The sequence below is a fragment of the Rhinopithecus bieti genome, unplaced genomic scaffold (genome assembly GCF_001698545.2).
Source record: "Rhinopithecus bieti isolate Rb0 unplaced genomic scaffold, ASM169854v2 scaffold_25530, whole genome shotgun sequence".
In the NCBI taxonomy this organism is placed as follows: Eukaryota; Metazoa; Chordata; class Mammalia; order Primates; family Cercopithecidae; genus Rhinopithecus; species Rhinopithecus bieti.
The window spans coordinates 537,547-551,843 of NW_016811646.1; the positions used below are offsets into that span (position 1 = coordinate 537,547).

Sequence of the window (14,297 nt, forward strand, 5' to 3'; positions counted from 1 at the left end):
TCCCAGTGAAACTGTAGCTTGCACAGCAATGTCAGACCAGTCTTCCTAAAACATACCTTGATTGGGTCATTCCTTTGGGTCAAGTGCTTTCATTATTTTCCCTCCAAAAATAATTTTCAAATTCCTTTATCTGGGTTCAGACCTCTATGATTTGGCCCCAGTCTACTTCTTCAGGTTCATGACGCTGCTACTTTTCTAGATTCCTGTTTTCCTCAGATTCATGGTTCCCATCACACACTCTACATTCTCAACACATGGCTGATTCTTTCATTCTTTATCCACAGGATTGCCCTGCAGAATCTCTCTGCCTAGAGAATTCTTAGGCATCATGTCAAACTTTGCCCAGTACCTGAAGCATTCAATGACCACTCTAGCATGAAACTGTCTTCTCTGAATCCCACAGTAATCCCTGTTGGAAACCACAACTTTCTGACATCCTACTGATTATCATGCTGAAATTACAACCTAAGGAGTGCTATTCAAGGTGTTCACTGAGATAGCAAACTTCCTCCAGAAGGCAATGCAATGTACTGCTTCCTTCATCTAGAAAGTCCTACAAAAAATATGTCAGCTGGACAAAACAATGTGCTTAGTGAAGTAACTGTGTGAATTTCTGGTCCAAACTTAATATTATTACTTGGTGAGGTGGAATCTTGCTCTGTCACCCAAGCTGGAGAGCGGTGGCATGATCTCGGCTCAACTGCAACCTCTGCCTCCCAGATTCAAGCGATTCTCCTGCATCAGCCTCCCAAGTAGCTGGGACTACAGGTATGCTCAATAATTAACTATTACATAAAATCTCAATAATTTTATGTAATAACTAATTTTTGTATTTGTAGTAGAGACTGGGTTTTGCCATGTTGGCCAGGCTGGTCTCGAACTCCTGACCTCAGGTGATCTGCCCACCTCAGCCTCCCAAAGTGCTGGGATTACAGGTGTGGGCCACCACGCCCGGCTCAAACTCCCTAATTATTATAGCTAGTACATACTTTATCCACACTTTGAAAAGCACTGATCTGCTTTTTATTTTCTCACGGTCATGTAATGCAAAGATGAAAACTTTAATCTTAACTTGGAAGGATGCAAAATGACCTTTCTTCATAGAAATCTTTGCTTCTCATCATAAGTCTGTTGCCTAAATCCCAGCTTTCTGAGTTTCCTTGACATGAAGTCTGGTGAATGTGAAATGAACTAGGGAATTGGGAGCATAAATGCAATTCTAAGAAATAAAAGCTATTTCTAAGATACAGTGAATGTTTTTTGAAGTACCCAATGTAACATTTGTTTAGTTATATCAACACTGATCTCTGCCAGGAATTAGAAAGTTTAATGTTTCTGGGGCCATGTGTGGTGGCTCATGCCTATAATCCCAGCACTATGGGAGGCCAAGGTGGGAGGATCACTTGAGTTCAGGAGCTTGAGACCAGCCTGGGCAATACAGCAAGACCCCATCTCTAAAATAAATAAACACATACATACATACATACATACATAAAAAATATTTCTAAGGTCTGCAAATTAAAGGCTCCAGACACCTATGAAATACACAACTGATTAAGACACTGAATGCTGGAGCAAAAATGGACCTTTGAAATAATTTCTTCTACATTTTAAGTGGATTCTAAAGACACTGTATTACATTCTCAGAGGGTAAATTATTCTTAGGAGGCACTCTTTAACAGACACAATGAATTAAATCCTATGATCATAAAGGCAATATGATTACATATGATTTCATGAACATTCTTGTCTTTGCATGTGTCTACTTAAAATCCACAGTAGAAAAGTTAGATGGGGACAGTCATGGAGGTGGCATGGTGGGTTCTCCCTTCATGAAATAATGTGCTGCTCAGGTGCAAAGAGTGGTTAGCAGACAGCAGAAGCCTATGGACCTCATCTGAAAATAATGTTTTTAAATGCGTAAGATAAAATATACAAGCTACAGTAACTTAAGAGCTTATTTGATAACAATAACAAGATCTGGCAGCAGGTCTAATAACTGCCATAATTTTTAGTAGCAATATTGTAAGTATTTCAAGATATCCGCAGTAACACTAAGGTGAAAGGAATTCTCTTGGTGACAAAATCACTGGTCTACAAATACCACTGGGGCTTATTGCCTGTATTCATAATTGAAGGAACTGCTAACATATAGTTTGGGACAAATGAAAATAAAGATGTCTTTTTCAAAATTCAAATTCAGAGACTCTTTAAAATGCAGGTGAAGGCACCCTGAAGTACAGAGCACATCAGCCTGTTCATTACTGGCAGCTCTGTGTGGACGTGCTGGCTCGTGACCTTTTTACGCAGTACCCCAGCTTGGCCTTTGCTCTCTTTAAATGGACATGAAACAGTTGGGTTGAAGGAAAAAAAACAGATGCTTCCTCATCTTACCTGTAGTACTGTCACTTAATCTGTCTTTGTTTTCTCGTATAGAACTGATCTCAGCCTATTGAAACACAAAAATGACTTAAAGAACATTTCTGAATGTAACATTGCACAAAAGAATCAAGCAGACTTTTCTCCTTGAGCTTATGCAGAGCGGATCTGGTATTATCCTACTAGAAAAGTAGCTAGAAAATCTCAAAGAAAGAAGATATTTTAAGCTATAAATGAGTAAAAGTGACAATTATTCACTAAGTTTAATTTCTAAAACATTAGAAGTTCCAGAGGGTATATCAGAAGTTTCATTTAGTGAGTACAATGCAAATATATTTAAGATTACAATAATTTTATGTAATTGCTAATTTACTGAGTTATGTACTAAAAACTGAGACGCAAATACTGCTTTCATAATGAAGTCAAAGAGAAGTTCTATATGTCTGCATTATACATTGATTGAAATATTTTAAAGCAGATTTTTTAGCTTTATCATTTCATAAGTTATCTGCTATTAAAGTTATTATTAACCTTTCTAAGGGAAATGGCAATAAATATCATTTAGTCTTAGATCGGCAATAGATTCCCTAAAGATTTTCTCTAATCCTTTGTCCCTGAATATCTGTTAACATACTGTAAAAATTCTTGGAACTTCAAAGCCACACTCTCATTTCGAAACATTACAGTGACTTGCTAAAAATTACAGTGTGGCATCCAAATGAGCCAGTCAATGATAAGATAATTTTTCAGCCAAGATACCTTTGTAAAAGCCCAAATGCTAAACAATAAAGTGGATTATTTTAGCAAGCGCTTAGCTTTACAAAAGCAGTCCTTTCACTTTTATAACAAATTTACTTGTTTTTATATTCTCCACTATATAAGGTATAATAAACTGCATCCAGCTAAAGTTTACAAGTTGAGGAGGTTTTGACAGATGTATACCTATGGAACCAAGACTGTAGTCAAGATAGAGAATCTCTTCATTATGCCTAGAAGTTTCTTCTTGCCTCATTACAACCCCTCCTTGCCCACGTCATTCCTAGGCAACCACAACTCTCTTTTTTTGTATTTCTTAGAATTCCTATAAATGGAATGTCATCTGTATGAATTTTTTGGTGGCTGGCTTCTCTCAGCATGATGACTTTTCCGATTCAACTATGATGTTACTTGCACTACAGTTCGTTCCTTTTTATTGGCAGATAATATTTCATTATACGGGTATATTTCATTATCCTTATTCACTTGTTGATGGATATTTGGATTGCTTCCAATTTGGGGAGGTTGTGAATAAAGCTGCTACAAGCATTTGCATACAAGATTGTGTGTAAACATGTAATTTCATTTATTTTGGTAAACATCTATGAGTGGATGGCTGGATCATATATTAGGTTTATATTTAACTTTAATGAAACTTTCAGCTTTCTAAACTGTTAATAGTTACTCCATTTTAGATTCTCACCAGCAGAAAATGGAGTTCTAGTTCTGCCACATCCTCACTTGGTAGTTTTAGTCTTTTTAAACTTTAGCCATTTTAAATATATATCACTTTTTTTTTTTTTTTGAGACGGAGTCTCTGTCGCCCAGGCTGGAGTGCAGTGGCGCGACATTGGTTCACTGCAACCTCCGCCTCCCGGGTTCAAGTGATTCTCCTGCCTCAGCCTCCCGAATAGCTGGGACTACAGGTGCGTGCCACCGCACCCAACCAATGTTTTGTATTTTTAGTAGAGATGGGATTTCACCATGTTAGCCAGGATGGTCTCGATCTCTTGATCTCGTGATCCAACTGCTTCGGCCTCCCAAAGTGCTGGGATTATAGGCGTGAGCTGTGAGCCACCATGCCTGGCCTAGATACCACTTTTTTCTCCTGCCTAAGCTAACATAGGAATAAATGTCACTTTTTATCTTGTTTTTTTTTTTTTTTTTTTTTTTTTTCCAGAAATGACAGTCTTTTATACTCTACCTCTGAAAAATCATAATTTGTGATATGATTCTTCGGATTGCATTGCTTCTTTGAGGCACAGTCATATCAGAAGATACTACGGTACTAACTATAAGAGTATAGTTGCCTTGTCTTATATAGAAATTTATCTGAAGAGTTTATTAGTAAAGTCTAAAGTGAGCGAAATGATAGGTTGATAGAATCTTTTTCAGATTAATGTGTATCTAAGTTAAAAGAAAACATCTTTAGTAATTCCAAATAAGGAAAAGTAAGTAAATATACAACATTGAAATTTCATGTTAACAATTATAAATTTTATTTCCCCCTGAGTACAATTTCTCAGTATGTTAGATAAACAGATATTAAATGGAAATATCCTCCTACTTCCTTAAAATATTTTCCAACCACAAATCTACAGATCCAGGTGGATAAGACATAATAGATTTTCTAACATTTGTAAAATAAATACATATTACTTTTATAGTCAGGAAAAAAATTAACTATACAATTCTCAGTAAGACAACAGAGAATAACACATTTCTGTCTCTTTGACTGGAATTAATATAAACTTAATTGGGTAAGAAGACTGGTTATCTAGTAAGTTCTTATCTTTGTCTCTTTTTTAAAAAAACTTTTAAAGCACTTTTTATTTGGAGCAATTTAAGATTTACAAAAAAGTTGCAAGATAGAAACCTTCACTTATTTCTCCTAATGTTTACAACATATGTAGCCATTATACATTTGTCAATTGGTAAATTTCTACCATCTAAGTTACAACTTTATTCAAACTGTGCCAGTTTTTCGAATAATGGCCTTTTTCTGTCCCAGGATCCAATCTAGGATATTTCGTTATAAATAGAGAAGTTCCTGAAATATAATTTTTGGCATTTCCTCAATATTCTGCATTCAGGAAAGAACGAGGAGAATAACAGGTAGAAGCTGGTAACTTCTACACCTTTTTTTTTGAAAAAGTTCATTTATTTTTTAGTTGACAAATAAAAGTTGTATATATTTACCACGTACATCATGATGTCTACAAATATGTACATGATGTGAAATGGCCATGGAGCTAATTAATGTCACACACTGATCATTTTTTGTCATGAAAACGTTTAAAATCCACTCTCTAAGTGACTCGCAGAATCTAATGCATTGTTGTTAACTATAGTCACCATGTTGTACCATGGATCTCTTGAACTTATTCCTTTTATCTGGATGAAATGTTGTATCCTCTAGCCAACATCTCCCCAATAACTCCCACCACTCCCCCAATTATCATTCTACTCTCTGCTTCTATGGGTTCAACTTTTTTAGATTCCATGTAAGTACACTGTCCCTGCTCCCCCGCACAAGACACTCGCTCTGTCACCCCCGCTGGAGTGCAGTGTCCTGATCCTGGCTCACTGCAACCTCTGCCTCCTGGGTTCAAGTAATTCTCCTGCCTCAGCCTCCTGAGTAGTTGGGACTACAGGTGCCTGCCACCACGCCCAACTAATTTTTGTATTTTTTTCTTTTCTTTTTCTTTTTTTGAGACGGAGTCTCGCTCTGCTGCCAGGCTAGACTGCAGTGGCGCAGTCTGGGCTCACTGCAATCTCTGCCTCCTGGGTTCAAGTGATTCTCCCTGGGACTACAGGCATGCACCACCATGCCCAGCTAATTTTTGTACTTTTAGTAGAGATGGGGTTTCACCATGTTGGCCAGGATGGTCTCGATCTCTTGACCTTGTGATCCGCCTGCCTCGGCCTCCCAAAGTGCTGGGATTACAGGCATGAGCTACCAGCCCTGGCCTAATTTTTGTATGTTTAGTAGAGACGGGGTTTTGCCATGTTGGCCAAGCTTGTCTTGAACTCCTGACCTCAGGTGATCCGCCCACCTTGACCTCCCAAAGTGCTGGGATTACAGGTGTGAGCCACTGCACCCAGCCCTCGTCTCTTTTTTTTTAAATGAAGAAAATCAATTATTGGTTCGTAAATTTAATTTATTCACTCAATTAATTTTTAAAAATTTTAAATTATTATGGATGCAATCTAGCTGCACACATTCTTGCTTTGTGGGGTCCATGCCAGAAAAAATAATCAAGGGGTACTTCATGGTGAAAAGGTTGTGAACCAATGATTCAGAAGTACATTCTGTTTTACCCGGTGTTATACAACTTAAAGCAAGTCTATCAGGTATCTTAAAATACAGTAACAAAACTGAATACAGAAAGGAAATACCTTGAAGGGTGGTTCAGCAAAAAATACTGATTCCTTTCCTGAAAGTGGCGTCGAAGTTATTGATCTTGGGGAGGAGACATCACTCAACTAAAAAAGAAACAAAATGAAAATCATCAATAAAGAATGTATCTTCAAACTTCTCTTCTCCAGTGCTGAAGGATCAACCTGTTTAACCAATGCAATGAAATCTAACAGTAAGTATCATTGGCATCAATTAATTCAAGGGTAGGATATTTTCAATGCAGTTCAGCTACTTCAAATACTTTCTGAAAGTTTATAGAATATAACTTTGCTCCTATATTAGAATCAGGTTTTTAAAAATCTATAAAACTTCCATTGCAGGTTAAGAATATTAATAAGTACGCTAACATACATTTAAAAAATACGAGATGAGCTATTCGTCTCTACTATTTAAATATGGATTATTCCCTTTGTGGCCTATGAATTTTAAATAACAAATCTCGATGTGTTTTTACACGCCGTTACATAGATTACTGAGCTTCCTCCTCTATGCAAAGGTCACTATAAGCTCAGAAATGCAAACTACTTTTAATATTAGCCAACCTTAAATGCAATTAGAAAGGCAAATACATTTTAGCAATGTTTCAAGAAACCAATTGAAATTCATTTCAACAATTGCCTCACTGGCTACTCATTCTCCCAATTCTTACTAGATCTTTTAATATAAGGAACTAAAAATAAATTGAACTTAAGGGAAAGTTTCTGTGATAAGATTTTGAGAAATTTCCTTGAGCCTTTTCAAAAAGAGCCTGTTCGATTCTACTGTTTTTTTAAAAAAATAGGTAAGAATCAACATTATTTCCATACTAATCATCAAAATCCTTCTTATCACAATTTGTAATTTAAAACTGCTGAGGAATATTTTAAATATGCACTTAAAGGTCAGTTCTAAAACATTCCTTTTTGGTCTAAACAAAATGACAAATTTATGGCTTTCTTGTGGTGCGTTTATTGACTGTTTGCTTTTGTTTTTACCTGAGTAGGACTGATAGGAGGTGGTGGAGCTTTGCGTTTTTTTGGAGTTCCACTTCTTTCTGAGCTTATTTTAGAGACTTGGTCATGCTGAAAGTTATCACAGTCCAAAGAATGGAGGTGGGTTAGTCTGGTTAGTAAAGTCTGAGCAAGTAGCTTTATCAAACACATGAAAAAAACCTCAAAAGTTCATGCATTTCTTACTTTATCAAAATCTGAAATCTGCTACCAACTTAAAAATAAATAATATGCATGCGCAAGTATTCTTCTAGCAGCCCATGCTTTAATAGCAAGAAAATAAAAACACATAAGACAAAACCAGATTAGGTTGGTGTGGAGAACTGGGAAAGTAGAGGTTGAGGTCTACTACAACTTAGGATCCAGAATACAATCACAGTCAGCTTTCTGTATTAATGAAAACCAATGGTATTTCCCACACGTCTGCATTACTTCCATTCCTTTTCTTAAAGACTATAAATATGGCCGGGCGCGGTGGCTCAAGCCTGTAATCCCAGCACTTTGGGAGGCCGAGACGGGCGGATCACGAGGTCAGGGGATTGAGACCAGCCTGGCTAACACGGTGAAACCCCGCCTCTACTAAAAAATACAAAAAACTAGCCGGGCGAGGTGGCAGGCGCCTGTAGTCCCAGCTACTCGGGAGGCTGAGGCAGGAGAATGGCGTAAACCCGGGAGGTGGAGCTTGCAGCGAGCTAAGATCCGGCCACTGCACTCCAGCCTGGGCGACAGAGCGAGACTTGGTCTCAAAAAAAAAAAAAAAAAAAAAGGCCTATAAATATGAGGGAAAGAGATAGCTTCATTTTTGAAGGTTACTGATAAGCAATACACTTACCACATAAATTTCAGTATTGAGTATTTGCTGTTTATGATTTCTTCAAGAATGTAGATGTGTAAATAAACACATAAAACCAAACATACACTGTTCGTCAAAAAAACAGATAGTGACAATATATATTTAGAAACAACTACACACTAACAGGGCATACTCAATTTCTACTTTGTGTAACACTACATGACATTCTAGAAAACCCTAATTAAAAGAAAAGCTAACTTCTCTTATTTTCATTAACTAGCTAACGTTTTCTGGCTGTAGCTCTGTAGCTCATGTGATATTACAAGTATTTAAAACAGTGTTACTCAGTCACAGAGTTTAAGCCACATCAAACATTTTCACACCAATAGGAAGCATGAGTTAGTACATTTCAGAAAAAGATGAACATATAAGTAGCAAGTTTAAAGTTACATGCTTTTGAAATAAAGCAAATTATTAAGAAAACCTTTACCACTTTTTTTTTTTTTCTTGAGATGGAGTTTCACTCTTGTTGCCCAGGCTGGAGTGCAATCACGCAATCTCAGCTCACTGCAACCTCCGCCTCCCGGGTTCAAGTGATTCTCCTGCCTCAGCCTACCGAGTAGCTGGGATTACAGGCATGTGCCACCACGCCTGGCTAATTTTGTATTTTTTGTAGAGACGGGGTTTCTCCATGTTGTTCAGGATGGTCTTGAACTCCTGACCTCGGGTTATCCGCCAGCCTCGGCCTCCCAAAGTGCTGGGATTACAGGCATGAGCCACCGCGCCCGGCAACTTCTACCACTTTATAACAATGACTCATTTATTCAAAGATATTTCAGTCCTTAAGTATTTTCAATACAGTCTTTATTACTTTACCAGTGGACCAAAGTGGTTAAATCTGAACATTTTTAAATTCCCACAAGCATAAATGAAACATAAAAGCCTCCCCCAAAGATAAATACCTGCTTTGGTTTTGTTGGGGTCTTTAAATCTATAGAGGAAAAAACGAAAAAAAGAACTATAAGAAGCATAATGATTCATATTCACTTTGGGTGGGGGGATACACACACATACACCATATACAATATTTTTTAACACTCCATTTTTCTTCGAGAATATGTTTAAAAGAATAATAAAATATATCATATTGCACACATTCTTTTATCCTTTGGGGAAAATGGAGTGGATAAACTTAAAACAACATTGGCTATTTTCTTTTACATACCAGCATCCTGAGAGATTTTTGATAATAGAAGGCTTTGAATTCCTGCATTTTCTGAGAGTTTGGAATAATGTAAGGCATTGTGTCCAAGAGAATCTACAAGGTTTAGGTCTGCACCCTTTTTAATTAAGGCTTCCACGACGTTAGAGCTGCCAATCTCGCAGGCCAGCATGAGAGCAGTTCTAAAGGAAAGAAGAGATACAAAATTACTACTAAGAACATGTAAAAACTCTTTCTTGGGAAATCAGTTGTCTTAAAAAAAAGAGAAAAGAAGAGTAAGTGCAGTTAAACCTTTATTACACTTAATCATCGGGGAATTCGAAGTGGAATGCTATCAAGATGAAATTAGTTTTTTTTTTTTAAAAAAACTTCAGATTATATCAAAATATTAAACCATATTTAGTCAAACAACATAATCTTCTATACTATTTGGCACAGTATGATGCGATTTAATATGACTGGCATGAATCTTATCCTTGTTTCACCTCAAGCATTTTAAATAACATATATATTTCTAAGACCATTTCTCCAAATCAACCAATAGGTTTATTTTATTTTGCATAGAAAGTCACAGGAAATTGTTTATTCACATCAGCATTTCATAGTCTCCTCACAGACTTAGCCAGCAATGATGTCCACAGATGTCTGGGGAAAATTGCTTTAAAGTCAACATAGATTCTTGATTATCAAAAACAGTAGAACTTTCAAAAGGGAAGAAGTTAAAAATCCTTTATAACAAATGATCCAAAATATAGCTGTGATATTTTGAAATACTCCCAGAATGTGGATATCACTGAAGTCACATGATTTCTGCCTAATTCTGGGGTACCTTCCACTTTTGTTCCTGGAATTGACATCTGCTCCATGATCCAGGAGAAAGTGACAGATCTCACTGTGACCATTTTGTACAGCAAGAAGCAGCGGTATATTCCCATCCTAGGAGACAAATTCAGATTTAGATTTTAACTCAGGCACAAAATGCCAGAACTGCAAAAGTCAGCCCCTGTTTTTTGCACATTTTTCTCCTGACTTGGACTGCTGGTCTAATATCTGGTCCATCCTGATATTCCGTACCCCCATAGAGTCACGACTGTATGTTGGCACAACTCTTGTTACGGAATTTTACTGAATGCTAGCTTTTACATAGGAGCTCCAGCTTCTTGGGGGTGCTTGTGCCCTTGGCTATCACTGTTTGGGTGATCATGAGAGAGGGCAGAACACAAAGTGTGTAAAGGCTCAAGGCAAGTGTACCGGGTATACTGAGGGATGGTGCTGGAGAAAGGAAGGGCGTGTCTCCCCACGACACTAGAAGATCCCACTGCCCTGTATGCAAACTTCTTCCCAGTGCACTAATGATTATATATCCTGCCATTCCACTCTTACTAGAAAGTGTACCCTTTAGTAATCTTGCTATGTATCAAAATATAAATTAAGAGCCTATATCTATTACTAACACATGACTAGATAAAGAAATGGATAGAAAGAATAATTATGTCATGACAATTGCAACCCCTTTGGGAAAAAGGAAATCTAGGTCTCCAACTCGTATACAAACTATTTCAGGTGGATTAAGCATTTAAACATTACCATATAAAACAAATGATGAAAAATACTAGAAGAATATACATAAGTATTTTCTGTAATCTTAGGTCTGACACAAACCATAAAGAGAAGTTGTTATTCTGTTTTTTTTTTTCTGGAATATACCCTATAAATCCATCCACAGTGAGTTTTAAGTTAGAAGCATTCAATAGGCAAAGGGAAAAGATGTTACAATATATCCAACTATTTAAAAATACAAGTGCTGCTTAAAGATTGAGTATTGTCATAAAGAATTTCAGACAGATTTCTGGGCACTATCTCTGTGAAGTTAAAATACTTTCTGCTTAGGAAGTACTGAACTTCAAGGAATATGAATTTATTTACAGATTCTATCTAGTCACTTCACAGTATCTCCATCAAATATAAGTGTATGCATGTCAGTTCTCATGCTGCAACACGAAATTTAATCCCATAACATAACCATTATTCTCAAAATAGTCTGGTGAAGTTAAAATAGCCTAGCAGTGGTCTTCAAAGTTGGGAGATTCTGCTTAGAAGGTATCCAAAGTGATAGATGGGGTGCAGAAAGAAAGTAGTAAAATTTCTATTTAGACTTATTTTTTATTTTAAAAAATCAAGAAATTAAGCTTTATTTGTAATTACATTGATGGTAGAAAACACGTATAGCCATAGAAATAAATATACCTATATAGGAAATATATGCTGCAAAATGTTTTACTAATGCTTTAGAAGCCAATTAACCTTCTTCCCAGTTTGGGCAAAAAAAAACAAAAAACAAACAAAAAAAAACCATGCAGCTCTCTGCCAGAGCTCATTTAATTTTATATAAACACACTCTTTGAGGCTGAAGCAAATCTGACTGATTTTCAATATGAAAACAAATATAAAAACTGTTATTGGAGTTATTTCTAAAGAGAACTAACATCAGAATCATCAGAATCATCTATTTCAGAAAAATCGGATTCATTAAATGAATCTTCAGCCAACAAACTCTTTGAGAACGACGTTAACATCACACATACAAATGCTACGTTTTCTAGGATTTGACATTTTCAGCAATTGAGAATTACTATATTTTGTAAATGGAAATACCACTACTAAAAACAGAATGCTATAAATAGAATAATGTCTCTTGTTTCCAAAGCCAATATACTAGAGCTATGCGAAAATACTAATAATAAAAATGAGATATTTCGTGGCAAAGTTATCTTGAGGTAAATGCTGCATCCCCAAACACCACTGGTGAGTATTCTTGGGGCAAATGAGAAAAGGATTAAGAATAATACATAAATCCATTTTGCAGAAGAGAATCTAGGTTGAAAGCAATAGAATTTTGCCCAGTAGTTAGTTGTCTAAAGCAGGAGTCCCCAACGCAGGGGCTGCAGACCAGTACCAGTCTGTGGCCTGTTAGGATCCGGCTGCACAGCGAGGAGTAAGTGGCAGGCGAGTGAGCATTACTGCCTATAAGATAGCAGCAGTACTGGATTCTCATAGGAACACAAACTATTGTGAACTGAGCATGCAAGGGATCTAGGTTGTGTGCTCCAATGCCTGATGACCTGAGCTGCAACAGTTTCATCCTGAAACCATCCCCACCCCCATCCATGGAAAAACTGTCTTCCCCAAAATCAGCCCCTGATGCCAAAAAGGTTGGGGACTGCTAGTTTAAAGTCTCAGTGACTCCAAAGGTATCCCACTGAGTTTTAGAAACCAGTGTCTACCTCTACCTCTAGTGACCACCTGGTACTTACCAAATCTTTGAGGTTTATGGGGCTCTTATGTTCGCAGAGAATCTGCACAGCTTGAAGGCAGCCCTGTGCCGCTGGGGGAAGGAAAATATAAACACCACAGCCAGTCACACAGTTATTCACAACCAGGGGTATCAAATACTTCAGGAAGGAAGTGTTCATGTTCTACCCATTCTACATATATTCACTCTAGTTGCATTGAAGAGAAATGGTGTTAGGAAGGTTAAGAGTGAGGTATTTAAAATTACTGCTTAATTTCAGAGTTATGCTGGCCTAAGGCCAATGACTGCCAGTTGCCTTTAGGCAAATATTTGGCTCAGGTTTTCACAGGACTTAGCTTTTCCACAACCAGCAATAAAACACGTGTAAACCTAATCACTCATAGTTTAGTGTTGACGTTTGTCACTTGAAGTTGTGTAATCGTACTAAAACAAAATGTTAGTAAATAAAATTGACTGATGTTCATAATAATCCTCAAATCAAAAAGTCTGTATTACACATTACCTCATATCTACAAGTGCTTAGGAATATCTGTTAGTTTAAAAAGAAACCTTAAATTAGTTAAAATACATTAATCGCGATAAAATTCAGTGGTTAGTTGGCAAAGCAATTGATGAATTCTAGGCATATGCCTCAGTAAAACTCTGTATGTTTTACAAACAGAGTACAATGGGAATGTCTAGAAATGATGACAGAAAAGAGCACCAGGAATAGTATGGAAGGTTAATGGTTTGAATAAGGAAAAAGAAAAGTTGGTGTTTCCAATGGCAGAAGAAGACAAATAGGAGAATGAAAGTTACCTGCATAATGTAAAGCTGTTTTCCCAGAGCTGTCAACACTTTCAGCTGGGCATTTAGACTATAAGGCAAAAATAAATACATCCATATAATAAAATACCCTGCACCAATTCTATTCAGTTCAGACTTTTCCTGCAAGGTATGATGTGGCGTATTAGCAAGACTATTAACATAAATAAGCCTCAACTGCTGTGTTCCAGGGGCCTACAGTCTCCTACGGAGAGGGAGACTTGTCTTTGGGGTGGGCAAACTCTCTCCTCTTTGCTGCTTCACCTATCTGTCCCTTTCCTTCCCTCATCACTCCAGGACTCCACCAGCTAATAGACATGCTCTAGGCTCTCTCATCTTGATCCTATCTTTTCCCCCATCTCCTGCCCTTTCTGCCCCCTTCACAAAACCAGCTTTCTCTTAAGGATTACCCACATGCAGTCCAGGCACCCTCACCTCCATTCACTCCTGAAACCACTGCAGTTGGGTGTTCCCTTTCGAGTCCAAGGAGATGGCCTTGGTCAAGGTCACCAACAACCTTCATGTTTCCAGTGACAATAAACATTTCTGTTCTCCTCTCTCCAACCTCTCGGCTCCTAGAGCCCTGCTTGGCTCATCTTATTCTGCTTTTCCTCTTGCGG

General features: G+C 37.3%; 1 protein-coding gene across 10 annotated transcripts in view; it reads right to left on the bottom strand.

Annotated features, from left to right (window-relative positions):
• RAI14 (retinoic acid induced 14) overlaps positions 1-14,297 on the bottom strand; it is a 179,763-nt gene that overhangs the window by 11,019 nt on the left and 154,447 nt on the right. For 6 of the 10 annotated variants that reach the window (XM_017894501.1, XM_017894504.1, XM_017894503.1 and 3 more), the window contains 8 exons: positions 13,672-13,729; positions 12,875-12,945; positions 10,390-10,496; positions 9,564-9,742; positions 9,301-9,329; positions 7,531-7,617; positions 6,535-6,621; positions 2,395-2,449 (listed from right to left, as the gene is read on the bottom strand). In XM_017894501.1, the coding sequence (XP_017749990.1) occupies positions 2,395-2,449; positions 6,535-6,621; positions 7,531-7,617; positions 9,301-9,329; positions 9,564-9,742; positions 10,390-10,496; positions 12,875-12,945; positions 13,672-13,729 (673 nt within the window). The remainder of the gene's footprint in view (positions 1-2,394; positions 2,450-6,534; positions 6,622-7,530; positions 7,618-9,300; positions 9,330-9,563; positions 9,743-10,389; positions 10,497-12,874; positions 12,946-13,671; positions 13,730-14,297) is intronic. The other 4 variants (XM_017894507.1, XM_017894506.1, XM_017894508.1 and 1 more) reach the window with 2 other exon arrangements.